The following is a 27,789-nucleotide window of genomic DNA, read 5'->3' as shown; positions in this document are numbered from 1 at the left end:
AAAGAGCCAGGCTCAGTGGCTTACACCTGTAATCCCACTACTTTGGGAGGCCAAAGTGGGTGGATGACCGGAGGTCAGGAGTTTGAGACCAGCCTGACCAACATGGTGAAACCCCGTTTCTACTAAAATACAAAAAATTAGACAGGCATGGTGGCAACACCTGTAATCCCAGTTACTCGGGAGGCCGAGGCACGTGAATCGCTTGAACCCAGGAGGTAGAGGTTGCAGTGAGCCAAGATCATGCCACTGCACTCCAGCCTGGGCAACAGAACAAGACTCCATCTAAAAAACAAAAGGATAATGACCCATGCATGCCAGCAGTTTAAATTCTGGATCACCAAAGCAGACCTGACGAAGACATTGCACCCAGCACCCCAAAGACTTCTTTTTTCTGAACATCTGCTCCCCACTACCCCAACACTAAAGGAACTACCCAAGCACTCACGTTATTTCTATGTTCTCTGTCTTTTTCAATAGTGTCTTTGGTCTCTCAGGATGGAGTTTCATGATTTGGTTCAATATAAAGATTTTCACAGGTGCCTTTTCATTTAGATGTAGGTAGAATTGTCTAAGGCTGGTGAAGGCTACCAGATGAATTCCTTTCTTTACTTCTTTTTTTATTTTGTTTTGTTTTGTTTTTTTGCTTTTTGAGACAGAGTCTCGCTCTGTGCCTAGGCTGGTTCACTGCAGCCTTGACCTTGGGCTAAAGCTATCCTCCCACCTCAGCCTGCTAAGATGCTGGTACCACAGGTGTGCACTGCCACACCGGGCTAATTTTTTTAATTACATTTTTTGTAGAGATGGGATCTCTCTTTGTTACTCAGGCTGATCTCAAACTCCTGGGCTCAAAAGGATCCTCCCGCCTTAGTCTCCCGAAGTGTTAGGATTATAGGCATGAGCCACTACACCCAGCCCTTTACTTCTTTTTTTGAACACAGTTATCTCAGTACTCTTTTCATCTTACACACCTTAATGTCAGAAGTCATACAGTTCAGCCCATTTGTTTTTCTTCACTCTCCCTTCCTCTCTGCTGGTCCCCAGAACCCCCCTGTGTTCCAGGACTCCTGACCTCCAAGACCAACAGATACAGACATTCACTCAGGCTTGAGGAGCTCTTTGCTGATCGCCTCTCACCTCTCACCCAGACCTTAACACCCATTGTTGGCAAGCCTCAGAAAACCAGGCCTACAGACCTTTCTCTTCCTTCCTATTGCAGCAAACATAATGAAAGAGAAGGATTATATTGGCACTTGGCCACCTCAGAAACACTCTTCTGTCTGAGATCTTATCGCAGATTCAGACAGCTATCTTTCATTCCTGAAAAGTAGATGGGGGAAAACAAAATAGATGAACAAGTTCGTAACTATAGGTTGGTACAAAAGTAACTGTGGGGTTTTTTGCTATTAGAAGTAATGGCAAATTTGAAGTTGGTGCAGTTACTTTCACACCAACCTAATAAGCCTCTTACCAGAGCTGCTAAGAAAGCATCAACATTTTTTAATATAGCTAACACTTTTCCTAATGATGCCACAAGAAAAAAGAGAGGATGTAGCATTTGCTGGTTTTGGGTGGGGTTTTTTGGGGTTTTGTCCTTTGGGGTTTTTTTGTTTGTTTTTGAGATGGAGTTTCGCTCTTGTTTTCCAGGCTGTAGTGCAGTGGCTCAGTCTCAGCTCACTGCAACCTCTGCCTCCCAGGTTCAAGTGATCCTCCTGCCTCAGCCTCCCGAGTAGCTGGGATTATAGGCATGCGCCACCACACCCGACTAATTTTGTATTTTCAGTAGAGACAGGATTTCTCCATGTTGGTCAGGCTGGTCTCGAACACCTGACCTCAGGTGATCTGCTCGTCTCAACCTCCCAAAGTTCCAGAGCAGCCTGGGCAACATGGTGAAACCCCACTCTATTAAAAATACAAAAATTAGCTGGGCATGGTGGTGGGCACCTGTAATCCCAGCTACTCAGGAGGCGGAGGCAGGAGAATTGCTTGAACCCAGGAGGCAGAGGTTGCAGTGAGCTGAGATCGCGCCACTGCACTCCAGCCTGGGCGACAAAGTGAGACTGTCTCAAATGAACAAAAGGTTCATCTTTTAAATTTGAAAAAACTTTCATTCAAAATTCCAAAGAGTGTTTTGGGAGTATGAACTTTATGCTGATTTTAAAGTTCATTTGAAAGAGTAAAACCTTATCTTAGCCATTTTTTATCCTACCAAGCCTTTCTACAGAACCACTAACAAACTGTAAAATTGACTCAAGTCCTCCTCTGCTTCTACCCGAGCTTTCCCCAGGTTCAGGTTTATAGGGAGTTTTCATCACAGAGATGGACCGGGTGAAGGAAGCAAGTGTTCTTGCACTTTGAAATTTCACTTTCTCCTTTATTTTCTTTTGATTTTTTTCAGTTTCATTTTTTGTAATAAAGATGTTAGTGGAGACCAGACATAGCAGTTCACACCTATAATCCTAACACTTTGAAAGGTTGAGGTAGGTGGATTGCTTGAGCTCAGGAGTTCAAGACCAGCCTGGGCAACATGGTGAAACCCTGTTTCTACAAAAAATATAAAAATTAGCCCAGCACGGTGGCTCATGCCTATAGTCACAGCTAGTTGGGAGGCTAAGGCGAGAGGATTCCTTGACCCCAGGAGGTTGAGGCTGCAGTGAGCCAAGATCACGCCACTGCACTCCAGACAGGATGACAGAGTGAGACCCCATTTCAAAAAAAGAAAAAAAGAAAAAGATGTTAGGAGGGCATACCCCATTTATGGAGTTCTCTGACCTGGGACATCAGCATACTTCTTACCTGTTGACCTTGCATTCTGTCTCTCAATCTTGTTGTTTCATTAATTTTATTCATTTAACACAATTTATATAATGCTTATTATGTACAAGCATTGTAAGTGTTTTACATGCATTGTATTTAAAACGCATAATAACTTTATGAGGTAAACACTGTTAAACTGATGTAACACATAGGGAAGCTGAGACACAAAAAGTTTCAGTAACTTAACCAAGTTCACATAGAGAGTGGCAGACATGGAATTTGAATTCAGGCAATTTGTTTCCAAACCAGTGTACTACACTGTCTCCCTTTGATGTGAGCTCTAGGTTCCTGCCTAGACCCCACAAATACAAGGTGATAACCATTGTTGAACAAATAAATTCGGAAATGTCAAACCTTTCCCCACCCCTGCCAGAGGCTGCTTGCCTTAGTCTAGTTTAGCCACAGCGCCCATCTGCCCAGCTGTTGTGAGGGCTCTAGGGGTGTTCTGGAGGTTCATGCTGCCCAGTGCTCCTGGCTCAGCAGCCCTCCCTCTGCACACACACAGGCCTGCCTTTGCTGGCCAGAGGAGCTGACAGGTCTGTATGCTTCTCCGGTTGCAGAACTCATCATTGGCTGGCTGTCAGCCTCAAACATTTTCAGTGAGCAGAGTACTTTGCAATTAGTGAATGTGTCATCTTGATTGGAGTTGGGTGGTGGGCTACGGGTGCTATTTAGAGCCAGGGAAACTAAGGGGAAGTAGATGATGTTCAGAAGGAAGGAACCCCAGCAGACGAGTTGTTTCCTCAGCTCCTAGAAGCCTCTGCTCGAGCCTTCCTGCTGCCCTTCAGTTGAGGCCAGGACTCTCTCAGCCTTCCCACCTGTCTCTGGCAAAGTTGAGACGAAGGTGGTAGGACTGTGGAGCCTGGGGAAAGGGTCAGGGGCGTGTTCGTTTTTGCCTGGAGCAAGTTTACTGGCTTATTTGTTTCCCCAGTTCATCACCAGGTCTTCCACTTGGCTCTGCCTACAGCCCTTGCTTGGGGTCCCCCAGAGATTTTGAAGAGCACATCTCTCTCCACCGGTCAGCACTGAAGACTCAGAAACCGCCCACTACCTATGCTGCCCTAGTTAAGACTAGGGGTCTCAACCTTCCCTCCTCATGTTCTGAATGAAGAGAAATGGCCTGGAGGGCTGTTTAAAAATTAAAGCTGCCGGGTGTGGTGGCTCACGCCTGTAATCCCAGCACTTTGGGATGCCGAGGCAGGCGGATCACAAGGTCCAGAGTTCGAGACCAGCCTGGCCGATATGGTGAAACCCCATCTCTACTAAAAATACAAAATTTAGCTAGGCGTGGTGGCATGCACCTGTAGTCCCGGCTACTTGGGAGGTTGAGGCAGGAGAATCGTTTGAACCTGGGAGGCAGAGGTTGCAGTGAGCCAAGATTGCGCCACTGCACTCCAGCCAGGCTGACAGGGTGAGACTCCCTAGTAAATAATAAAATAAATAAATAAAAAATAAAAAATTAAATTAATATTAAAAATTAAAATAAGCTAATGACAAGGCATTGTCATTACACTTAGAGAAGAAGCAGCCCTTCGCATGTATCTTCAGGGTGGCGTGTCCCACGTTCTGCGCTGGTCCTGGCAACAGTCTTGCTGCTGAAGTTCCACCTTAAGACTTCAACATAACATTTTCTGAAACTATAAGACTGCCGGGCATGGTGGCTCACGCCTGTAATCCCAGCACTTTGGGAGGCGGAGGCGGAGGCGGGCGGATCATGAGGTCAGGCTCATGATCCGTGTTAGGCTGGCTAACACAGCGAAACCCCCTCTCTACTAACAAATACACAAAATTAGCCGGGCGCGGTGGCGGGCACCTATAGTCCAGCTACTCGGGAGGCTGAGGCAGGAGAATGGCGTGAACCCGGGAGGCGGAGCTTGCAGGGAGCCGAGATTGCGCCACTACACTCCAGCCTGGGTGACAGAGTGAGAATCCATCTAAAAAAATAACTAATAATAATAATAAAATAAGTAAATAATAAAACTGTAAGACCCCACTCTGCCTTACTGTGCTACTGTAAAACAAACGTACATTTTATTATGCATTCTAACTACCAAGTTAAGTCAGTGTAGAAGTTTCTTTAGGGAAAAACATTCTGTCTTCTCTTTACACTAAACAATCTTCACCTTTTCACATCCCTGTTTTCTTTGACCTTATTAAAAACTTCTGAAAATAACGTATGTTTTCCCAGCAGAATTTAGTCTCAACTATGCTCATTAGAATACTTCCTTAAAAATTAAATCTTTTTAGCAAGAGAGGTAAGAGAGAAGATGGGTGAGGACCAACAAGAAGTCCAGACAAGAAAGCAGGATTCTTGGGTGAGGTCCTTGCATGAGAGATTAGAACACACATTTCTATTCTTCAAGGCCTCCCAAGTGAGACAGGATGGCTGTAAAGCCTGTTTTGTACTGATTATAAAAGTGGTAAACCCAGCTAGAGCCAAAGGAGGCAACACATGTTTTAATTTCCCATGAAAACCAACTTTATGTGTATTATAAGAACAATAGGATTTTTTTTTTCCACTGTCTCGCCCAGGCTGGAGTGCAGTGGTGCAATCTCAGCTCACTGCACAAGCGATTCTCCAGCCTCAGCCTCCTGAGAGGCATGCACCACCACAGCCAGCTAATTTTTTGTATTTTTGGTAAAGACAGGGTTTCACCACGTTGGCCAGGCTGGTCTTGAACTCCTGACCTCAAATGATCTGGGCTCCCAAAGTGCTGGGATTTCAGGCATGAGCCACCACACCCAGCCCAATAAGATATTCTTAACCTGGGGTCTATGGACCCTGAGAAATTCCATACAAAGGTATTTTTTTTTTTTGGTATCGCCTTTTTTTTTTTTTTCTTTGCCTCTGCTAGCAGCGGGGAGGGTATCTATAGCTTTGATTGAATGTGTAACTAGACCAGAGGCATTCCCACTCCCGCCCCCACCCTTGTTCATCTCCAGCCCACAAAAAAAGGTTAAGAACCTCTACTATAGAAGGTGGTGGTGAGGATCATTTAACTTTGAAGACACCTGGTATAGCACTGAGAATAAAAGGAGGAGCAAGGGAGAGGGGAGGTCCCGCAGAGCTGGATACCCTAAAAGCTGAACCTGTAACAAGCTCTATAATCTTAGGCAAGCAAATTAACCTCTCCAAGCCTTAGCTATAAAAATTAGGATAATGATAGTTCTGTACTCAGAAGGAAGTTGTGAGCATTAAACAAGATGATTCCTGTTCTTAGCATAGTGCCTGGCACAGGGATGCATCATAAATATAAAATTCTTTAGCTGTCGGCATCAATTTCTTCTCCATCATTCCTCACGTATGTTAGAGTGCACAGTACTATGTAGACGCTGCTTTCCTGTCTTTAAGACAGACCTGAATGCTTGCCTTACGCAGTTGAAGATGTACGTTGCAGAGGTGGATCTTGTAAACGTAGGAATAGAGCAGAAGCCCTTTCTATAACCTTGACTGAAGAAAATACACGGTGACATTGTTTAAAGGCCCTATCGTGTGCCTTCGTCTGGGGCTGCTGTTCTCTTCTGTACATAGTTTGCAGTCATGAGTGTGGCCTTTTTACTCCTAAAATGGCACAATCTGTCTTCAAATCTCAACAGCTGCATTATATTTCACCTCCATCACAAAAGGTAGCTTTTGCCATTTTTTCCTTTTTGTCACCACCATCATCCATTTTTACTTACTGCATGTCCCTCTGTTCCAGCTCTTTACAAGTGAGAGGGACGGTGCCAATCCTCCACATGTTGGGCTGTAAAACACGTCTCTCCTTCCACCTTTTTCTGTGCTCCTCGTTCCCTGGACACATCAGCATACGTGCTTGTTCTCACAAGAGTCCATTGAGATGTAAATGTTAAATTAATTTAGGAACTGTATTATTGTTTCTCCCCAAAAAGGTTGCTGATGTGCCATTCCAGTGTGTACTAAATCACCTTTTGCCTCATTATTTTAATTAAAGTTTAAATAAATGTGTTAAATAGTCCTAGTGTAAGAGTGCATTTTCAGTCACCATAGCATAATAGCCTTAAAAGTACTGTTGTGTTCTATGACACTGTGATACCATTTGTAGCTTTCATCCAAAGATGGTAAGCTCAGTGCCTTAGGAATTGTAGCAGGCAACCCCTAAGCAACTGTTTTTTGTGTGAGCTGTGAGTCCCCAGGATATAAGCCTCTCATCTTCAAGGTCCCCAAAGAGCAGCACAGCTGGTAGCTATGGATTTTTAGGCTGCCCTCCTGTAACGTAAACGGTCCTTTCCACCCACCCCCTTGTTGATAGAGTGACTTGAGAGAAAATGAAGACACTAGGGTGCTGGTCTCAGACCGCGCTGAGGCATCGTCTGTTCTGTAAGAAAAAGCAAATGAAGATTCCTGTGTATTACAACTGTTTCTCCTTTGGAATCATAGGTCTTTTTTAAATAGATGGGGACGGAGGGGATAGTCCTAGACCTGAAAAGATTCCTTCTTGTAAGGAGAGCTGTGAGCTGTGGATCAAAATGAAGAGGAGTGAGGGCAGTATACGAGCATGGCCTGCGGCTCCAGCTGAGCTGGGAGCTGGCGGCTGTGCCTGGGAACTGAACAGTGTGTGTGGTGCAGCACCTTGGGACAGCAGTGTCTCTTAGTGTCTTCCACACGCCCCCCTGGGAAATAGGCTTTCTTTGCAGACGGGGACTTTTCCCATTTAACTCAGCTAACTTTTCTCTAAGATGAATCGTTTTCATTCTGGGAAACATGTTGGTAGATGTCATACCAGGAAAATAACCATTTCAGTTGGCTCTAATTTTGCCTTTTGGCTATACGCATTGAGCGTAATTATTTAGGGTCTTCATCTTTTTCCTTTCATTGTCCATTCTTTCATTTTGTTGTTTTACTGCTGCTACAACCACCACCACTGCCACCATCATCTCCTTGCAAATGGCTAAGCAATGTCTGCATTATTCTACCTTCGCCCAGTAAACTGAGTAGAACAGATCTTCTAAGTCCTGTTCAGAGGCAGCTAAAGCCGGGACTTGCCCAGGATCTGTTAGCTATTAAATAGTAAGACTGGAAATCATACCAGATCTCCAGTACTCTTTCTACTGCCCAACGAAACTCCCTTCTTCCCTTTTACTCCCTCTTGCCAGCTTATCCAACCTAGAAAGTAAAGAAGGCATAACACAAATGAAAATCATGGTCTTCATTATTCATCTGGTTATGCTAGTACTTGGTGTGGTGACTCCTTTGCAGGATTGTTTTAAGCAATGGTGGCAGGTATGTTTTACTGACTTCAGAAGTCAAAGAGTCATGGTAAATCTTAGCAGAGGCAAATAAAAACATGATACCAAAACCTAACATCTAAATCTGTACTGTCCAGTAGGATAGCTATTAGTTACATGTGGCTATTTGAATTTCTTTTTGTTTTACTTTTTTTTTTTTTTTTTTTTTGAGACGGAGTCTTGCTCTGTCACCCAGGCTGGAGTGCAGTGGCCGGATCTCAGCTCACTGCAAGCTCCGCCTCCCGGGTTTATGCCATTCTCCTGCCTCAGCCTCCCGAGTAGCTGGGACTACAGGCGCCCGCCACCTCGCCCGGCTAGTTTTTTTTTTTTTGTATTTTTTAGTAGAGACGGGGTTTCACTGTATTAGCCAGGATGGTCTCGATCTCCTGACCTCGTGATCCGCCCGTCTTGGCCTCCCAAAGTGCTGGGATTACAGGCTTGAGCCACCGCGCCCGGCTGCTATTTGAATTTCAATGCAAGTTAATTAAAATAAAATAAAATGTTAAAGGTAGTTATTAGTCACAATCATATTTCAAGTGCTGAATAGCCCTGAGATACTGAATTTTTAATTTAATTATAATTTATTCACATTTAAATGTAAACAGGCACATGTACCTAGTAGCCACGTTAATGGACTGTGCAGATACAGAACACGTCCATCGCTGAAGACAGTTCTATTGGGTAGTGCTGATCTAAGGGCTATATCAATAACACTGCGCTCTTCTGGCAAGTTGTGCCCCCTCTGCACAGGGGAGGACAACACGAATACTTGATGAGCCTTGTCTTCCAGTGACCTCCTCAGCTCATAAACAGCATGGCTTGCTTTAAAAAAAAAAAAAAAAAAATCTACCCATGTGACTGCAGTAATCCACAGCCAGTAAACAGCAGGGTGGGAGGGTTGCAAGGAGAACTGATCTATTTTTAAGCACTGCAGAGTCCAAGCAGGAAAACCTGAGACCGGAGACAGTGGCGACACCGAGACTCACTTCCTAGTGAGTTTATTCATGACTCAGGCCACGTGCATATTTCCACTTGGATTCCTCACAAGTGCAAGTTTTTCTTCTAGGCTACAGGTATCTGCAGCCAGGTGCTCTAATGGATTTACAGTAGCCCGCCAAAAGATTAAATATCCAAAGCCTGATGGTCACAAGGCTGACAGGAGCCATGACTATTGGATGAATTCCAGATTTCACAGTGAAACAGAGCTGCTGCTGAGAAATGGGAGCACAGAGATGTTCACTGGGGCTCTTGATTCTAGACACTCAAAGAGGGGTACAGTTCTCTGCCCCATGTGTGTTTCTCACCCAACCTTTTCATGGTGTTGAGGAGGGGAAGGGACAGCTCAGTGGTGATTCTTCACTTCTAAAATGTGTCCTCCTTCCCTGTCTTCATAATGACCTCCTGAAGTCCAGTGTGCCTTCCAAAATAGCTCTCGGGAAGAGGTGGCAGTTTTCCTGACTCCCCAGTCTCCCCCATCCTGGGAGATGTATTGATGGCACTAATTTGAGGGGTAGCAGAAACTATAATCCTACTCTCTTTACCGGCTGGGGCATCCGAGTCACGCAGTAACTGTTGACTACCACTGCTGCAACTGCTGTTAGGATTATTACCAGTATAATGATTAATCACTCACACTGAATGGGAAGGGAAGTAACCTTCAGAGGTTCACTCTTAGTACTTCTGACACACAGGCTTAGGGCCGGGGCCAGTGAGTCTTCATTTGCAGAGAGGTGGTAGTGAATCTCCCACAAGGATACCTACTTCAGGAATCCTGTGTTCCTGGTGGAAATCCATCGTATCCCTCAGGCATACTGAGATTCTGTTTTCTAGAATTACCAGGGCTTTCCTGTCACTCCTCAGGCATACCCCCCATAGCTGGAGGGATTTCCAGTTGCCAGGGTTCTTTGGTGCTTTTCTTTGCCTCCTGCAGAGATGCTGAGCTGTGGACACCTCCAGAAAGACCAGCACTGCCTCATGAGAGTATCTCCTGTTCCTCTTTGCAGGTTTAGGTTCCTTGTGTAGTCTGCACATCCAGAGAGGATGTGTCATTCTCTCTCTACCATTATAAACTGGGGTGGCCTCGGGCATTCATCATTTGTATGCCAGGAATTGCTAACCTAGGCTCTGCTATTTGAAGGCTTAAAGACTGCAGATCAAAAGTGGACATAGAGGGCCTTTACAATGAGATGATAGGCCACTAGCTGGCAGTCTCTATTCTTAGTGTTCATCTAAGCCATGACCATGTCCTTCAGATATAGCTTTCAGATACTTTTCATGTGAAAGACTGGGTGCCTCCAGTCAACATGTCAGGGCCCCACAGGGAATTAGCACATGTTGTCAAGCCCCGTTGGCATATCTTCATGTACTCTGCTTTTCTGTACTTCAGTTCTGTAATTCATGTACTCTTTGGTCTGCCTGTCTTGGGTATTCTCAGCTTGGGAAACTCGATGAGCCAGTACACCATCCTATGAACAGAACACCAGTCTCAGCCAGGGACATTCCGAGCAGACAACTCAGGTCAGGGCTTCGGGAGAGATTCCCAAGAAGGTCCCTGCCATCTGGCAGATGGACGCCACTGACTGTGGTCTCTCCATCCGCGGTGTCCTCAAGGCCAAGTTACATGCTTCTTTGTCTCATTCTCCTTCCCTTTAGGTCCGCAGATCTTTCCAAGTCTTTGTATGCAAAGGCAGATTTTGGTCTTAGATTATTCCAGCTCCTTATAAACCAAGACTGAATCTTGTGCCTGTCATTGTGAGCGCTATTCTGTAAAGGAATTTTTTTTTTTCTGGCATACCAAATCCAGAGCCATAATTGGACAAGTTTAATTGGAGTCATTTCAATTGAGCATGTAAAAAGGGCATTAATCACCGTTCACACAGGAATCAGAATATTAGAACAGGAAAAATTCTTATAGAATAAAGTTTTTCAGGTCATATTGGGTAAAGGGGACTTTCCTCTTTTTATTTATGCTTCCATTAGGATTTTGAAGGAATGTCAGTGTCCTGTTATTAACTCTAATAGCTTGTCCCTCACAGCCAGGATGGTTTGGGGCCCTCTGGCTCTCAGGTTACCTGTGTAAATACAGGGATTCACTTGCCAGCACCCAGCTCTTAACATTTGCTTAATAAAGAGCAAATGTGCAGAACCCAGCAGCGGCAGCAGCCTGGCAGAAGCAGTAATCTGAACAGGACAAACATGCTTCCTCTTTGTGCGATGCTCTTTCTCCATCCTCCTGCCAAGAGCAGGATATCAAATGAAGGGGAGGTTGTGGTTGGAGTCAGTGAAGTGAATGTCTAAGTGGCACCTGCTTCATTCAACAGATCTGCTTTCCTGGGGCCTCCCAGTACACATCTGCTCCTGACAAAGCCTCTTTTCTCCTCCTGTTGGTCAGACTGAGAGCAAAGGCCTGGCAAGGAGACATACTGGTTTTGCTTTGTCAGCACAATTGCCTGTGACATTATAATTACACCAAATCTTCATTATTAGAAAGGCCCCAATTTAGAGATTTTCAGAGCCTAAATGGGATTTTCGAAGTGAAATTGATTTAAAAAAAAAAAAAAGAAAAAAACTTTGCCATCATAAAGCCTAGCAATTGGATCTGAGAATCATTGAAGGAGTCTAAATTGAGACATTGCTGTGAGGGAGACTACAAAGACCATGCTATCAGATTGGCTCGCTAGAGAGGCGTCCAGCAGTCTTCTGACTCCGCCCAGCCCAGCCTCCCCGTATTCCTGCAGCACTATAACGTGCATCTACACTGCATTGCTTTCACATGCTGATAGTTTCTCCTGCAGAGTCCTAGGGGGCTGGAGGGTATTAAAATAAGTTGATGAGGTATGGCAGTAAAGGAAAGAACCTGTGATTTAAATAAGGGAAATGCCAGAAAACTATATTTTAGGTAAATACAAAGCATCCAATTTAGATTGAGTTTCCATTTCAACAAAGGCAACCCTTAGAGTGTTACACAGTGTGAGTGTATGTGTCTGTCGGAGGCACATTTATGATATGGAGTTGGCACACTGGAAGCTCTGGAAAGGTTTTAGAGCTGTGCTCTGGCTATTTAAACTGTTTAAAACAGAATAAAATTTCAAAAGAAGTTCCTCAGTCATGCTGGCCACATTTCAAGCGCTCTGTAGCCACCGTGTTGGACAGCACTCAAACAGAACGTGCCCATCATCACAGGAACCTCTGGTGGACTGCACTGTTTGGGGTTGGTCTGAACCTCTTGAAATGCCTCGACTGCTTAAGGAAGCCTGGGAGTTTCTAGTGCAGTCTTGTTGGAAGGAAAAAATGAAATATGCCTGAATGTTTCTGGAACAACTCCTTCCAGCCATGTTACCTAGACTGTGTTCTTGTTCAGCTTTTTGTATTTTTTTCCTCCAAGGATTTCATGTCCTTTTCCCACTCCTACCCCCTTTTTTTTAAAAAAAAAAAAAAAAAAAAAAAACCTGAATTATAAAAATGAGAAGGGAATTTAATTTTAGAAATGTCCACTTTCAGCTGACCTTCTCCTTGGCCTTCTCCTAATTAAGCTTTCACAGCCCTGCTGTTGGACCAGACAGTCCTTTTCTCATTAAATGGAGCATCTTATTAAAACAAGAGGGCATGTGAACACTTGAGCCAAGAGTGTGCAAACGAATTGTGCATTGTGTGGACAATGCTGCTGGGAGTGGAACACTGGGCTGCCAACACTTTCCATTTCCAGCAACTCCTGGGACCAAGGACAGGGCCTTTAATCTCGCTTCTTCCATTTGTCTGTGTCTAGTAGCTACTGCACAGTTGCTTTGACTCCTGGAGAAAGCCCACGTAAAATAACAACACTACTTCAAATTTAGACCGTGTCTTTTTTCTCAAGAACTTAAGTCATGTAAGCATGATGTTATTTATCCTCACAGTGGTCCTAAGATACAGAAGTGGCCTGTTGGTTTTGCAAATGTGAATATAGTCAACTCTTACTTGTTACCTACAGATTATCTGTCATGCAGATTACTCGTGACACATTTTAAATCCTTGGGCAATTTCTCTGAGCGAGCCAGTATAAGCCTGGACCATCTCCTCCGCCCCGACCCAGCTGCTGGGTACTTAGGGAATACAAATTAGTTTTCATATTAGCTTAAAGAAGACATAATTAGGAAGGTAAGTGCTACAAGAAAATCACATCACAAATTCCAATGGCAAGGGGGAAATATGAGGGAAATGACCTCCTCTCCCTTCAACTGAACTAAAATCTGGTGGTCTAAGTGCACATTAGCACTTGGTGCTGGCATGCTTGCCGAAGGCTTTCCTCAGGGGTGGAAGGAGCGAGGCTGTGCACCCTGCACCGGATGTGCATGGGAAGCTGCAGCGCCGCAGCGGGGCTGGTGGCCCATCTTGCCCGGTGCTTTTTTTTTTTTTTTTTTTTTTTAAAAGGTCTTTCTCTTTTGCAGGCCTGGTTATGGCACATCGTGGTGATTTCAGCTCACTCCTGACTGACAAAGCCACAGGTGGGTTCATCTTTGGGGAAAGAAGGAAGCAGCTGGAGGATAGAGTCACTGTGAGGCTGTCATTCCAGGCGCTGCTTCCTGCATGGATGGTGGGATTCCTCTTCTGTGCAGTCCCCCTCACTCGGTCACCTGATCGTTTTAGTAACCATTGATTATCGGATTTTTCTAGTGTTAAATGTTTCCTTTGCATTGATTAGCTGGAATTCTTTTTTTTTTTAAGAGACAGGGTCTTACTGCATTGCCCGGGCTGGAGTGCAGTGGCTGTTCCCAGACACGATGATGGCGCACTACAGCTTCGAACTCCTGGCCTCAAGTGATCCTCCCACCTCTAGTTGGGATTCTTTATTTATAAAGAACTTGTCCCCATTAACAATTTGGCTATGCTAAGTACAGTTCAGACAGGAAAAGCAGGAGAGAACTTTGATGAAGTTTATTGGGATAGATTTCTCTCCCATCTGACTCTAAAGCCCCATTACTGTCTATTTCCACTTACGGATCTGCTTTTTTCAGGTGTCTCACTGCCCAGAACAAATTTAATTCTGCCCTTTATGTGCTCTTAAAAAGTTTTAGCTTTTCTGTGGCTTTTTCCTAAATGGTGCTCTACAGATTATGCTGAGTGAGGGGATGAAAAGTCACAAGTACATCTTTGGAAGCTTCCTTGCCTCAGCGTATCCCTGCTCAGATAGAAGAGGCAGGGGCTGGATGACAGGCACATGGGAGTTCGCTGTATTCCTCCCTCTCCTGGTACCTATTTGACATTTTCCATCATAAAAAGTTTGAACAAAAAAAAAGAAAAAGTTTGAAAATAATAATAACAGAAAAATAAACAAATCTCCCTTCCTAACTCTGAGTAACTCCTGATTGTACCTGCTGTTCATCTCTGCACCTGACTGTTGCAGGCTCCTGGTGACCTTCTTCTTCTGTTTGTCATCTGGGTTCCACTTTCCATTTTAAAGTATTGGTGCACTCTGCATCTCCATCCTCTGGCACACACACCTCAACCTGAGTGTTGTTCCCACCCTTCTTCCTAGTGATTTCTTCTGGGAATTTACTGGGTACCCCTTGCCCTTCTCTATAGTCAGATCACATGTCCTCCAGAGCAGGGGTCCCCAACCCCTGGCACCACAGGAGGTGGGTGGCAGGTGAGCGAGCATCACCACCTGAGCTCCACCTGTCAGATCGGCAGCGGCATCAGATCCTCATAGGAGCACGAACCCTATTGTGAACTGATGATCTGAGGTGAAACAGTTTCATCCCCAATGCTCGGGACCGCTGCTCCAGAGCACAGGCATATTCCACAAGCTTTAGCAGAATGCTTTCTCTCCTGCCGTCTTCAGTTTAAAGCCTTCTTGGCAGGGTCAACAGGCCTTGCAGTTAGCTTGTTCATCCCCACATTGGGAGCTCAATTTTCAAAATAATAAACCATGGTGGTTCTGAATACTGAAACACAGAACCCTGATTTCATAATGCTCCTGGGCATCTCTAGTAATTTCAAAAGGAAATCATGATATTATATCTCCAAAATAGGTTTTGAGATATCTTTACTTATAAAGTAAAAATGAATTCAGTTTTAATATTTGGCCTGTGGGATGCGGGGCATGAAAAGCTTCCTGGGTCTGCAAAATCAGGCAAAAGATAGAGGGACCCGGTCTCAACCAGTGTCACTCCTTTGAATGTTATTCCAGAAAGCAGTTTTTCTTAGTCTTGAGATGGTCCAACAAGAGAGAAGAAAACACTGGGTGCTGAAAAGCACCCTGTGCACCAAGGCACCTGTGAGGCTGCTCTTGGCTTCATGAGAATATTCCGTATTTGCCAGATGTAAGACATATTTTAATCCGTAAATCCTCCAAATGTACCCAAAAGCCTTGGATTTAGGAAACGCGGAAAAGGGAGATTAAATGTCCCAGAAGGAGCTAATAGAACAGAAACAGAACCACTGGGAAAGAAATGCTTTTTCTCTTCCCCGCTTGCCCTACTATCATGAGGTTACTTGGACCTCCTTTTTGTTTGATATTGACATTCTCTTCATGACCTTCCTCTTCTTGCCCTACATATGTCCTCTTTCCTTCTAGTCCTTGGTATCCTCAGCCTAACTGATGTCTGCCTGCTAGACTAGCTTCTTTACTGATTTCCTGTTATCTTCTTCCACTTCTATACTGGCACATACCATACCTGTTTTTCTTCATATAGTGGCTTTCCTTAGACGTCAGCCACTGATGTAAATATTTTTCCAGGCCTGTAAATGGAAGATTTTTAAAGGACTGCCTTCCTGCCTGTCACCCCTAGAAACACCTATAGATACCCTTGCTGGCTCCTTAAAAACTCAAGCAATATAATCCGTAATTTCATTTCTTACTCATGTATTCCCTCCTTTCTAATCATGGTCCCAGTTCCCATTTGGGCCAGTATTTCCTTGATGTACATAGTTAGCGTTCATGTTCATAAACTAAAGAAGGCATTTCATAATGTAAATTTTCCTTTGGGTTTTAAGAATTACTTCTCTTCCACCAACTGTCATGTTTATTATTTGTTTAGCTCTCTCTTTTTCTCTCAACAGCCATCAATATTTTTCTCCCAACTAAAGATATTTCCATGACCAACTTGGAAGGCCTTCGGGCTGAAAGATTCAGTTACAGCAAACAACAATTCCCAAAGGTTTCCCAGACTGTGAGGGCAAATGAAAGGCCCATTCTTCCTCAGGCTGTCTGTCCTGCTCTATCTTGTCGGGGTGAGGGGAGGAGGGCCTGCTATGGTGCTGGATAACTTCGACAGCCCTGCAGTCCTGTGCTCTGCTAGGCTAAAGCCTGTTAGTTTCTGGAGGACTTCAGAAACGTATCAGGGTGATGACATCACATCATACTGCCCTGATCGTATTTTTCACATTCTTAATATTGGTTAGGAGGAGTGGTTTCGCCTGGTTGCTTATTGACAAATGCACTCGATTAGCAACTGCTTCATCTACGTCATGTGCAGTGCCAGTTCTGACCATCGCTGTGTTTCAGAAGGGAAGCCGCCTGCCAGTCCATCTGCCCTGATTTCATGGCTTTTATCTTTAATCTTTACATCTTTGAAGGCCTTTGGCGAATGATGTGCTTCCTGGCAGGAGAAAATCACTGCTGAAAGGAGACCTGTGTTGTCTCTGCTTTTCTTTCTGTTTCCCGAGAGCTTTAGTCTAACATCTGTGACCCCAGCCAGACTTCATCAAACTTCGTACTCAGAGTCATCTTTCAAAAGCAGTGGCGTTTATTATATACCTACTATGTGCCAAGCACTGTAATAGATTTTAATGTGTCATCCCATCTAGTTCAGCAGCCCTGTAAGATGACTGATCACCATTTTACATATGAGGAAACAGGCTCATAAGCCATTGAACAGCAGAACCAAGATTCAGATGTAGGTCTTTCTGACTGCGAAGCCTTTAATGGAAACAAACAGCCTACTTTTTCTCACATAAAATGCACCTGATCTACAGCACCATAAGAATGTGGTTGTGGAGAAAATTCGACTTCATTCTGGATCACAGTAAAAGGCGTTAAGGCTGTTCAGTCTGTGGAGGGCAAGACTAAAGGGTTCTGAAAATCATGAAGAGTATGATCAATGATTCATTTTCATATCGTATCCAATTATTGAGCACCTCCTGTGTTCAAGTTGCTCAGCATTAAAAGACAGTCCTCGGCCGGGCGCAGTGGCTCACGCCTATAATCCCAGCACTTTGGGAGGCCGAGGCAGGTGAATCACCAGGTCAGGAGTTCGAGACCAGCCTGACCAACATGGTGAAAACCCGTCTCTACTAAAAATCAGGCATGGTGGTGCGCACCTGTAATCCCAGCTACTCGGGAGGCTGAGGCAGGAGAATCTCTTGAACCCGGGAGGCAGAGGTTGCAGTGAGCTGAGATCATGCCACTGCACTCCAGCCTGGGCAACAGAGCAAGACTCCGTCTCAAAAAAAAAAAAAAAAAAAAGTCCTGCCAACAATGCAAGCGTGCAGATTTATAAAAAGAACAGCAGCAACTCCTTGCGAACAGGTCAGCACATACCTGGGCCAAATGAATAGTGGCGGCAATAAAGTCACAGGAGGGAGAAACCAGGTGGGCTGTCCCCTCAGAGGCAACCCCATGAACCATGTGGAAACTGCCAGAAGAACTGGCCTGAGACTGGCAGGGCCTAATTCCAGACAGAAGGACCTGCCTGAGGAAGTTCACATGGCATCCAGGGGACACGTGATTGTAATGAGGGGATAGAGTACGGTGCTTGCGGGAAAGGCTACATAAACTCCTTCAACTATTAGCTATTTGGACTTTATTTTCCTGATCGGAAAAAGCAAAGTAATTTTTTTATGGGATTGCTTTTGCCAAACAATATTTTAAGATGTTGACCATGATATATATACTTATTCATCCAATAATACTGAATACTGAAAGAAGTTAGCCTTGGGAAAAATAAATTCCCTCAAATAAAATAAATAAATTCCAATTCCACATATACATGCACATATGTGTATGTGTGTAAATTCCATTACACAATAGGCAAGTGATGAAACTCATTGCCCCAGGAGAGATCTGGAAGAGAGTAGATTGGCTCATGAATGATAAATCCAGAGTGTGCAAGGCTGTGACCCTAACCTTTAAAGCAACTCTCATTGGCGCCCATGGTCTACCACAGTGCTCCCCTGGTGCCACCATCGGAGACAGACCACTGTAAAACCTCATGGCCCCTTGTTTTGCAGCGTGCAAGGCCAGGCTTATGAGTAGATGTCATAATCTGCCACCCATGTAATGTGATTTGAGAGGCATCACTTCGTATGGAAGTTTTAAAAGATCCCTCTGGCAAGTGCTAAAGTAGCGTGATTACAAAGGAAGGCAAGAGATGGTAGTGTTTATCCAGGGAGGCAGGAGGAAAAGTGTTGAATTTGGGGTCTGTATTTGAAGGGAGAGAATCAGCTGGTGCGTTGAATGTGAAGTCAAGGATGACTTCAGAGCTTTTGGCCTGAGCAACTAGAAGAACGTTATTGCCATTTATTTGGGAAGAGTGGAGACTTGGGAAAAGCATGTTTCCCCCATTTTGGCTCAAGAATGATATTCATTTAAAAAAAAAAAAAAATAGAGCCATGTCAGGCCTCATTGTCCTTGACAGGGAAACGTGGTCCTGCAGCCAGTTCTTCCAGAGATTTGGGTTCAACTGCTGCTTGATGAGGAAATCTTTGTGTTGGCACCTGAACTTTCTGAGTCACCTTTGACCTTTTTTCCATTTTGACCAATTCTATAAACTTTACCATGAAGCTTGAGAAGAAAAGCAGCAGGGGGCCCAAAGAGGACAGTCCTCTCTCTCCCTTCTAGGTCCTTCCTGGCCCTAGTGTTAAGTGTTAAGGACATTCTAATATATGGGAAAACTCCCAAATCAAAGGCCTGGGCCCCTGACTTTACCATAAACTCAGTCATTTGGGGAACAAAATCAGCCCTCCTTTGATCTGTGTTGAGGGTTTTTTTTCTTTAAATAAAATTTTTATGTTTACTTTTGAGTTAAAAAAAAAAAAAAGATGGGTTGTATTTACTAAGCTGAGTGAACTCTAAGGTTGTGTGTAGCTCTGAAATACTAAAATCTTCAGGACGTTAGAAGTATGTGCCTTTATGATGAGCCCCTGCTTCTGGCTGTGACTCGTGAAAGGGAAGGAGCCCTGCCCTGTGACTTCTCTAGGGTCTCAGCAGAAGTCAAGTGACATGCAGCAGCGGTGAGAGGGCTCGGAAAGGGGCTGCACTGAGGCCAAGGGTCTCATTACCAGGACTCTACAGGGGCCCTGTGAGAAAGAAAAAGGAGTGCTTCCACCCCTTAAAGTAGAACACGAAGGGCTTCCTGTTGCTTAATCAATCGAAATGACCCAGAATACAAGCTTGGATTAACATACGCCTCTAGATTAGGGCTAATCAGGGGCAGGCTGAGCAGATGCGGGGACAGTCCCAGCCTGATTACTGTACCTCAGCATTTAATCATCTCTCTTCCAAGGGCAGCTGCCCGACTTAGTGCACGCTGGGCTTCCAGGCCTCCAGCCCCTCCCCCTTTCCCTTGCCAGGGACATGAAGGCTGCTAGGTCAGAGACACTGAGGCGATTTAATCTAATCCCATGTCAAAATGGCTGTGTGAGAGAGAGAGAGGTCTTAAAATCCCTACAGTGGGATGGTCATGCATTTATTTAAGGTGGCAGTAGACAGAAACTGTGTAGAAAATAGCGGAATTGGGGTTCCAAGGCATGCAAGTTTATGAAATGACTCCCATTATGGCCTCCCTCTCCTGGGCTTCTAAGGTGTGTGGCTGTCCTCACCAGTTACTCATCCCTGGGAGCTCTGGGTGGGGACCATGTCCTCACCCAGGTGTGGCCAAATGTGCTTCTTCCCTGTCTGGGGTGGAGTACAGAAGATGGAATCTTTCAAAACCAGCTTTATTTGGATGAGTCTTGAATGTAGTATTTTTTAAGTTGCTTTTTTTCTTGGCTGGAAGCTCTTGTTCCAAAACAGCCTCATCACCCTAAGGCTCACCCACCTTAATCACGCAGTCCCTAAAAGGGACACATGTTAAATCTTAGAAGGCAGGTTTCATTCATGGTAGTAGAAAACATTCCAGCACCTGCTGACTGCTGGCCACTCAAAGATGGAGACTTAATCCCTCCCTTAAGGAATCTACAATCTCCTTGGGGACAAGACATGCAAGCAGTGAGGATGAATGAGGAGGCCACTGCCTCCAAGGAGCCTGTACAGAATGCCGAGGAGGAGCATGGGAGAAGAGGACCCAAGATGGGGAGGAGAGAGGCTGGGGCTAGCTCTCGGAGGAAGGGGAGGAGCCCCCTCCAGGCACAAGCCATGGAGGTGTGTGCTTGGAGAACCTCAGTCAAGTAGTTCATCTGGCTGGCGTGTGAAGTGAGTGGGGATTAGTGGATCACCAGGCTTAACCGAACAACAGTGGCCGACGTGAAGAGTTTAAATACCTGCAAAGGGGTTTGGACTTGATACCCTGTGAGCCACTAGAAACCACTGAAGAATTGTGAAGAACAGCAAGATCAGGTCAGATATTCAGAAGATCATTCTGATGATGGCAGTATCACCCAATAGATAAGATTTTTGCATTAGAACCTTGCTTCACTTTATTCTGGGGAAAATCTTCCGTGATACTATAAAAACTATTTTACCAACTGGGCATGGGCCCACATCACAGGAAACCCAAACACATCACAGCCAGGGTGAAAGAAATTCAACTTTGACAATTCTTTTAGTTTGTGTTCACACCAGCCCTAACCCAGATGGTTGCTCAGTTAGAAAAGATCTCCCTGCACACTGTAGTCACTGTGTTTGCACAGCAGACTTGTTCCCCAAGCCTGGAGCTTTTGGAACTGAATGGAGCCCAGAGGCAAGAACAGTGAAATGAAGCTGACCTTTGCTTCTGGTTTTGCTTGCTACTTGCCAGCACGTGGGTTCCCTGGAGGAGTACACAGGTGTCTTGGCTTTGCCACTGGGCATTTTGGGTGATTTCATTAACTTTGCCTGTTTGACCAGAGGAGAGCATGATCATGATACACTGGGAGGAGGCAGGGGACTGACGGGGTTGTACGGTCTTCACATACATATACTCAGGCCCATGCCTTGAATCTAGATGCTGGGGAGAGGACCCAGCTGCACACTGGTTGAGGCCGGCAGTACATGGCCCTTGAGGCTATGCTGATAGCAACTTGTGGCACACTTTGTACTTCATACTATGAGGAACATGAAATAAGACAGAGCCAGGCCTGATCTTGAAAGAATCCTCTGTCAAGTGGGAAGGCCTGTTGCAGACATGCACCAACTGGCCCAGCCGGCTTATCCATGGCTGTCCCTGGGCCTCCTGAGAATCCAGAGGAGGCTGCTCCAGCATTGATGAGGCTGGGATGGGGCAGGTTCCACAAGGAGGGAAAGCTGACCCCAGTGTAAAGGGAAGGAGTGTGGGATAAGTCTATCTCATGAATAACCTGAGCACAGGCCCAAAAGAGTGTGGCTGATAGATTGGGGGAACTGAGAGTAGTCTGGGGGTGGGGGGCACCTAGAGCACAGGGCACCTGTGAGACAGTGAGGGAGATGAGACTGGAAAGATGGACCAGGGCAAATCATGAGAGGCCTTGAAGACCATGCTAAATCATTTGAGCTTTATTATAAGCTTTGGAAACCTTTTTAAAACCATGGAATTTAAATGTTTGAGATAAGGAGAGTAACACATTATGGAAAGATAATTTGGCTGGGTGTGGCGGCTCATGCCTGCAATCCTAGCACTTTGAGCTGAGGCAGGAGGATCACTTGAGCTCAGGAGTTCGAGACCAACTTGGGCAACATAGTGAGACCTCATCACTATTTAAAAAATAAAAAAATAATAATAAAGATAATTTGAGTGACTGGGAAGGGGTGAACTGAAAGAGGGACTGATTAAAGACAGTTAAGAGCCATTTGCAAAGGTTTAGTTGAAAGAAATTGAAGCCCACAGTTTTGTAGGCCAAGGCCTGGCCCTTCAGCCTGCTTTCCCCCATGCCCATGCGTACATGGAGGCTGGCCTCTCTCCTCCTCCTTTCAGGTCTGCATTGCAAGTGTGGGGGCGACTGGCCACGTCTTCCATTTGTGTGAGGGCACACCAGAGGAGCCAGGGTTTCTAGTGATCTGTCACCCGAACAGCAAGTCTCACTTCATGAAGTCTCATTGCATCATCGAATGCTTATCCCTTTTCCCTAAACTGGCAGAACTTGCTTCTAGAAAACAGTTACATTACAATTTAACATTGGAAAATAAAATCTTGTATTTGATTTTTTGCATTAGAAAATATTTTGACAACCCTTTTTTAAATTAATTTTTATCTTCATCAAAGTACCCTATGATTTAAATGTCAAAAAGAACTAAAAGGGGTCTCTCTCTGGGTCAGTTTTTCAATAGAGTAGGTGAACCTCAGAGGCCCAGTCAGCAAAGGTCTTTAGGTCTAGATGTTGGGGTTGGTCTAATCAATTAAATTCAGACTTCCCACTCATTCTCATTTTTGGCCTCCTCCCTTTCTGCAGTAGCTAGGCCTCTACGTCCTGAGCCCTGTGTGAGCATAGGAGTTGCCCCTTCCACTTCTCTGATAAATCAGAACCATTTCACATTTGCTTTGCATCTTCCAAAAAAATGTTGACATCCCTCATTTATATCCTTTTTTCCTCGTTCACTGTAATTGTGGTTTCAGAAGGAAGAGAGATTGATGTATACATTAGTTACTGCCTTACTTACTGGGAATCCTTTTTTTAAAATATATTAAGTTATCAGCTTTCCCTTTTTAGGCTGGACTACCTTTATGGAGGTTATGTGCTTCTTCCTTTAAGCCATCCTTTCTACTCTGAAATAATAGTGATATTAGGGAGTAGATGGGGTCTTTTTTTTTTTTTTTTAAGTTGACACCAAAATGTGTTTTTGCATTTTACTGGTGTGTGAAATCTGAAACTCAGGAAACAAGTGACCTAGGCTTTAAAAATAAATAAATAAATAAATAAAATAAGCTTGACTATGAAGGAAGGCACATAGATGGAGCAGTGGCCAGAAGACAGGATAGGAGAGGGACAAGTTTTTTCTTTTCAGGCTGAGAGAGACTTGAGCATAGGCAGAAAGAGGGTTGAAAAAGTCTGTGTAGCCAAATATCAAAGAAAAGTAATGGTGGCCTGTTCTGAGAGGGAGATGACAGGCCGGGGACATTTCACACCTGACAGGCCTGTGCTTCCTAGATGCAAAGGCAGGCAGGGCCCTCTCACGGCAAGCTGGGGAGGCCCTACCCTAAGGCATGTTTCCACAATTCCTCCAAACTTTTCTTTCCTGATAGTCTGTTTTTAAAAAATTAAAATGGCCAGTCTTGGTGGTTTGCGCCTATAATCCCAGCTATTCAGGAGGCCAAGATGGGAGGATCGCTTGAGGCCACGAGTTCAAGACCAGCCTGGGCAACATAGCAAGACTCCATCTCAAAAAAAAAAATATTAGCCAGGCATGGTGGCACATGCCTGTGGTTCCAGCTACTCAGGAGACCGAGGTGAGAGGATCACTTGAATCCAGGAGTTCGAGGCTGCAGTGACCTGTGGTCACGCCACTGTCCTCCAGCCTAGGCTACAGAGCCAGACCCTGTCTCTTTAAAAAATAAAAATAAAAAATAAAAGTTAAAATGGAAAAAAGTTGATTTCATAGAAGTAGAGAGTAGAATAATAGTTACCAGAGTCGGGAATGGTTGGGGACGGGGGCAGGAGAGGTTGGCCAGCAGGTGCAAAGGAAGAATAAAACTTCTGGTGTTCAGTTACACAGTAGGGTGACTGTAGTGAGTAACAATGAGGTCTATATTTCAAGACAGCTAGATTTTGAATGTTGTCACCACAATGAAAGATAAATCTTTAAAGAGATTAATATGATAACTATCTCGATTTGATTATTCTACAATGTATACATGTATTGAAACATCACATTGTACCCCATAAACATGAACAGTTATTATATATCAATTATAAATCTTAAAAATTAATGAAAAAAAATTTAATGGGTGGGAAAGGGATGTCTTTGTGCCTGGGCCATGGGTATGTGATCATCTGGGGTTGGTGACCACAATACCTCAAAGGCAAGAGCTGGGTGCCCCCGTTGAGCCAGCATCGGGGAACTTGAGCCTGAGCCCCACTAACGGTCTTCTCTTTGTCTCTCCAGGCCTGGTCCAGATCCCTGTGAGCATGTACCAGACTGTGGTGACCAGCCTCGCCCAGGGCAACGGACCAGTGCAGGTGGCCATGGCCCCTGTGACCACCAGGATATCAGACAGCGCAGTCACCATGGACGGCCAAGCTGTGGAGGTGGTGACATTGGAACAGTGACATACAGCCATATTATGGCATTGTTTTCTAGTCTACTTCAAAATTTTTTACACGTTTGCAGAGGTGCAATCAAATGGAATTAAGTCTCTCGACTTTGGAAGAAAAGTTTTGTTAACCTTTTTTTTTTTAAAAGGAAGAAAGGCAGCGGATTTTGGAATTGCATTTTTTAAAGCACCACTCTTGATTTTCTGGGATTGGTGGAGTAAGAAACTGCGTTGTCAATTTCACTGTCCCAAAAAAGCCAAATTGTGGCAGGACTTCTTTCTGCGGAAATGTGTGTGTATACTTATGTGTGTGTATGTGTGAGTGTGAATATATGTATATGTGTACATATGGACATACACATTTACATATATATAAAGTATATATATACATATATATATATGTATGAAACCCGCATGGAATTATCTGTATGAAATCAAGGTGAGCTGTGGAAACAATAATTCACCCAGTTTAGTGGGTGGTAGGGTACGTGGCCAGACACAGTCACCCAGTTTTTGTTCATACCAGGGTCATGCGTTGAGCTACTGACAAACTCAGGCGGAGGTGACCATGCCCTTCACCAAAGCTGCCTCCCAGTGGCCACACAGAACTCTCCGTGCTGGACTCACCTGAGGAAAGAGGCTCCAGCGTGGGGTGGGTCAGAGATGTGTTTGCAAGGTCCAGGGGCTGCGTGGTCTGCCAGCTGAGACGCTCCTCGGGCTGGCCCAGGTGCTGACCTTGCCACAGGCAGATGAATGTCTCGAAAGCTCCCGGGCCTCAGCCTCCCATCTCCTCTCCTTCCCAGGAATCCTTGATCTCATGACTATTAAAATGTTGCTCTGGTTTTAAGGTCAGTCCTGAATTGCTCGTATATATGAACTGAAGGTAACAGAAGTATTAGGGGTTTGAGGAGTGCGTGCGTGTAAGTGTGCTTGTATGTGTGCGTGCATGGTAGGGGAGGGGATGGGAAGGGGGTTGGAGGGGTTGGAAGGGAAAGGAAGGAAAGGAAAATCTTCCTAGACCAGGATACACCTGTGGGAGCAATTTTCTCTAGCTGTCTGTAGCTTCACAGAGGAGGCGCTGGAACGAACAGGAAGGGACACCTGGTCTGTGGCCACAGCACCCTGAACGTCCACGATCTTGTGTGATCTTGGAAGCTAAGCTTGGTTGGGCCTGGTCAGTACACGGAAGGGAAGAAGGGACACCTGGCCATAGAAAACGGCTGAGGGTGTTTGCTGTGTTCCTGGATCAGGCCCTGCTTCAGAAGGGACTCCTGGAGGCCCATATTCCTGGATGCAGCCTGGAGGCCCAGGCTGGGAGCAGCTTGCCTCTTCAGAGGTGTTGACTGACTGGGTGTTCTTGATAACCGTTAACTCTGTCTTTCCCAGCTGCAAGCCCTGAGTCTCCCATGGCTGAATTCACCTGACTTTTCGACAGGTCAAATCTCTGCTCCTTGAGTACAGGAACAGCTCCTCCTCCCTCCTCCCAGCTCTCCCCACGTGTGTGATAGTGTATTTAATGTGTTTTTTTAATGCGACATTAAAAGATTCTCCACGTCTTGCTCAACCTTTGAGAGAAGTTTCAGATTCTTGTATTTGCTTGTTTTATATAAAACTATCTAATGTTCTTTATATGTTCTTTTCTGTGCGTAATGGGGGGAGGGGAGGGAAATTTACATATAAATAGTCCTAGTTCTACAATGTGTTATTTTTTTAATTATTATTTTTTATCGTCATTGTGAAGTTGTCCAGGGACTTTAAAGTCCATGTTCCTTTGTGGTGAAATAACCTCCAAATAGTTTGAGAAGTTGCCAAGACGAAGAAAAAAGCGAAACCCCAGTAGCAGAGCATGGATTCTATGTTGTTTCCCATTCTGTCTTTGACTGCCTCATTCAATAAATAGTTCAAAATGTGGCAACGGGAAGTGGAATTGTTCATCTCTATAGGAGCACTTGGCTTCTTAGGCAGAAGGAACTCCATCTTGGGGCAGCTTGTTCTACTTTCTAAAATGTAGTCCTACTTGAGATCAGTGGTCTCCGACCTGTGCCGCTGCGACGCTGGGGACCTCTGTAAAGAAGACACTGAAGATTGCCCAGAGCCCGCTGCGAGCCTCGAGCCTCATCACCAGACCAGCTGTGTTTCATACATTTCATATATAACTTGTTTTCTTACACTGATGTTCTGGGAGAAAAATCTAATTTAAAAAATCCTAGGCCAGGCGTGGTGGCTCACACCTGTAATCCCAGCACTTCGTGAGGCCAAGGTGAGTGGATCACTTAAGGTCAGGAGTTCCAGACCAGCCTGGCCAACATAGTGAAACCTTGTCTCTACTAAAAATACAAAAATTAGCTGGGCATGGTGGCGGGCGCCTATAATCCCGGCTACTCAGGAGGCTGAGGCAGGAGAATCGCTTGAACCCAGGAGGCAGAGGTTGCAGTGAGCCGAGATTGCACCACTGCACTCCAGCCTGGGCAACAGAGCAAGATTCCATCTCAAAAAAAAAAAAAAAAAAAAAAATGAGGGTAAGTGATGGTGCCTCTCCATCTTGGGAATTACTATTAAAGGGAATTGTCTTTCTCCAAGCAGAAGCCTCAAGCCATGAATTGTTCCCCTACATCCTCACTCCCTGGCTTCTCACACGGCTCACTCTCTTAACGTGGCATCTGTCATCTCTCCAGCTGCTCCTCCTGCCCCATCCTTAGGACCTTCCTAGACCCCAGTGGCCTGCACCTCCACCCTTGTGCATACCCTAGCCTCAGCCTGGAATGACCTGCTGCCACCCCCACCACTCCTTCCTTTATATTGTTGGGTGTCTTGGCCGCTTTCCTGGTGATCATGATTAGAATACCTGGATGGGAAGGCCAAGAAGCCTTTTCCTTGATGTCTGATAATGGTTCGGTGAAGCCAACTGCCTACCTTTCCCCCTTCTTCTTGCACACATGGCATACCCTCGCCTATTTTTCACCAGAGAGAATGGACTAGAAAAAGGATTGAATGCAGCCTAATCAACCACACATCCGTGCTATTGACTACCATGAACTAGCTGGGTTGTCTAGAATACCTGCTGACCAAGGGCCTCTCCAGAGGCGCCTTCTAGCTGCTGTTTGCCTGGCAAGCCTCAGATGCTGCCTTTGCCACAGGCATGTATTGACAACTGGTTTTGGTGGGGCCGATGGAGACCTTCCCTTCCATTCCTGCCTAAGTCACCAACAGGAGCTGCTGACTCCACTGTCTACAGGGACCAGGGAGGTCAAATCAATAAGGGAAGCCGAGGCAATTCCCGTGTGAGAGGAGGGAGTGATGGGGACAGGCAGAGTGGACAGCATCTATCTAAATGGGGCAGTCTGTCCTAGGTGCTGAAGATGGACCCTAATGCCCCATCTTCAAAATT

At 45.1% G+C, this 27,789-nt stretch overlaps 1 protein-coding gene across 3 annotated transcripts in view; it reads left to right on the top strand.

Moving 5' to 3' along the window:
- NRF1 (nuclear respiratory factor 1) overlaps nucleotides 1–26,322 on the top strand; it is a 132,478-nt gene extending 106,156 nt beyond the window's left edge. For 2 of the 3 annotated variants that reach the window (XM_011995878.1, XM_011995879.1), the window contains one exon: nucleotides 24,254–26,322. In XM_011995878.1, coding sequence (XP_011851268.1) covers nucleotides 24,254–24,417 — 164 coding nt within the window. In that variant the 3' untranslated portion in view covers nucleotides 24,418–26,322. Of the gene's footprint in view, nucleotides 1–13,487; nucleotides 13,545–24,253 lie in introns of all 3 variants that reach the window. The other variant, XM_011995877.1, reaches the window with a different exon arrangement.
- Nucleotides 26,323–27,789: the final 1,467 nt, after the last annotated feature.

Source organism: Mandrillus leucophaeus, unplaced genomic scaffold (genome assembly GCF_000951045.1).
Source record: "Mandrillus leucophaeus isolate KB7577 unplaced genomic scaffold, Mleu.le_1.0 Scaffold5, whole genome shotgun sequence".
Classification (NCBI taxonomy): Eukaryota; Metazoa; Chordata; class Mammalia; order Primates; family Cercopithecidae; genus Mandrillus; species Mandrillus leucophaeus.
This window is presented reverse-complemented; position numbering and strand designations above follow the sequence as displayed.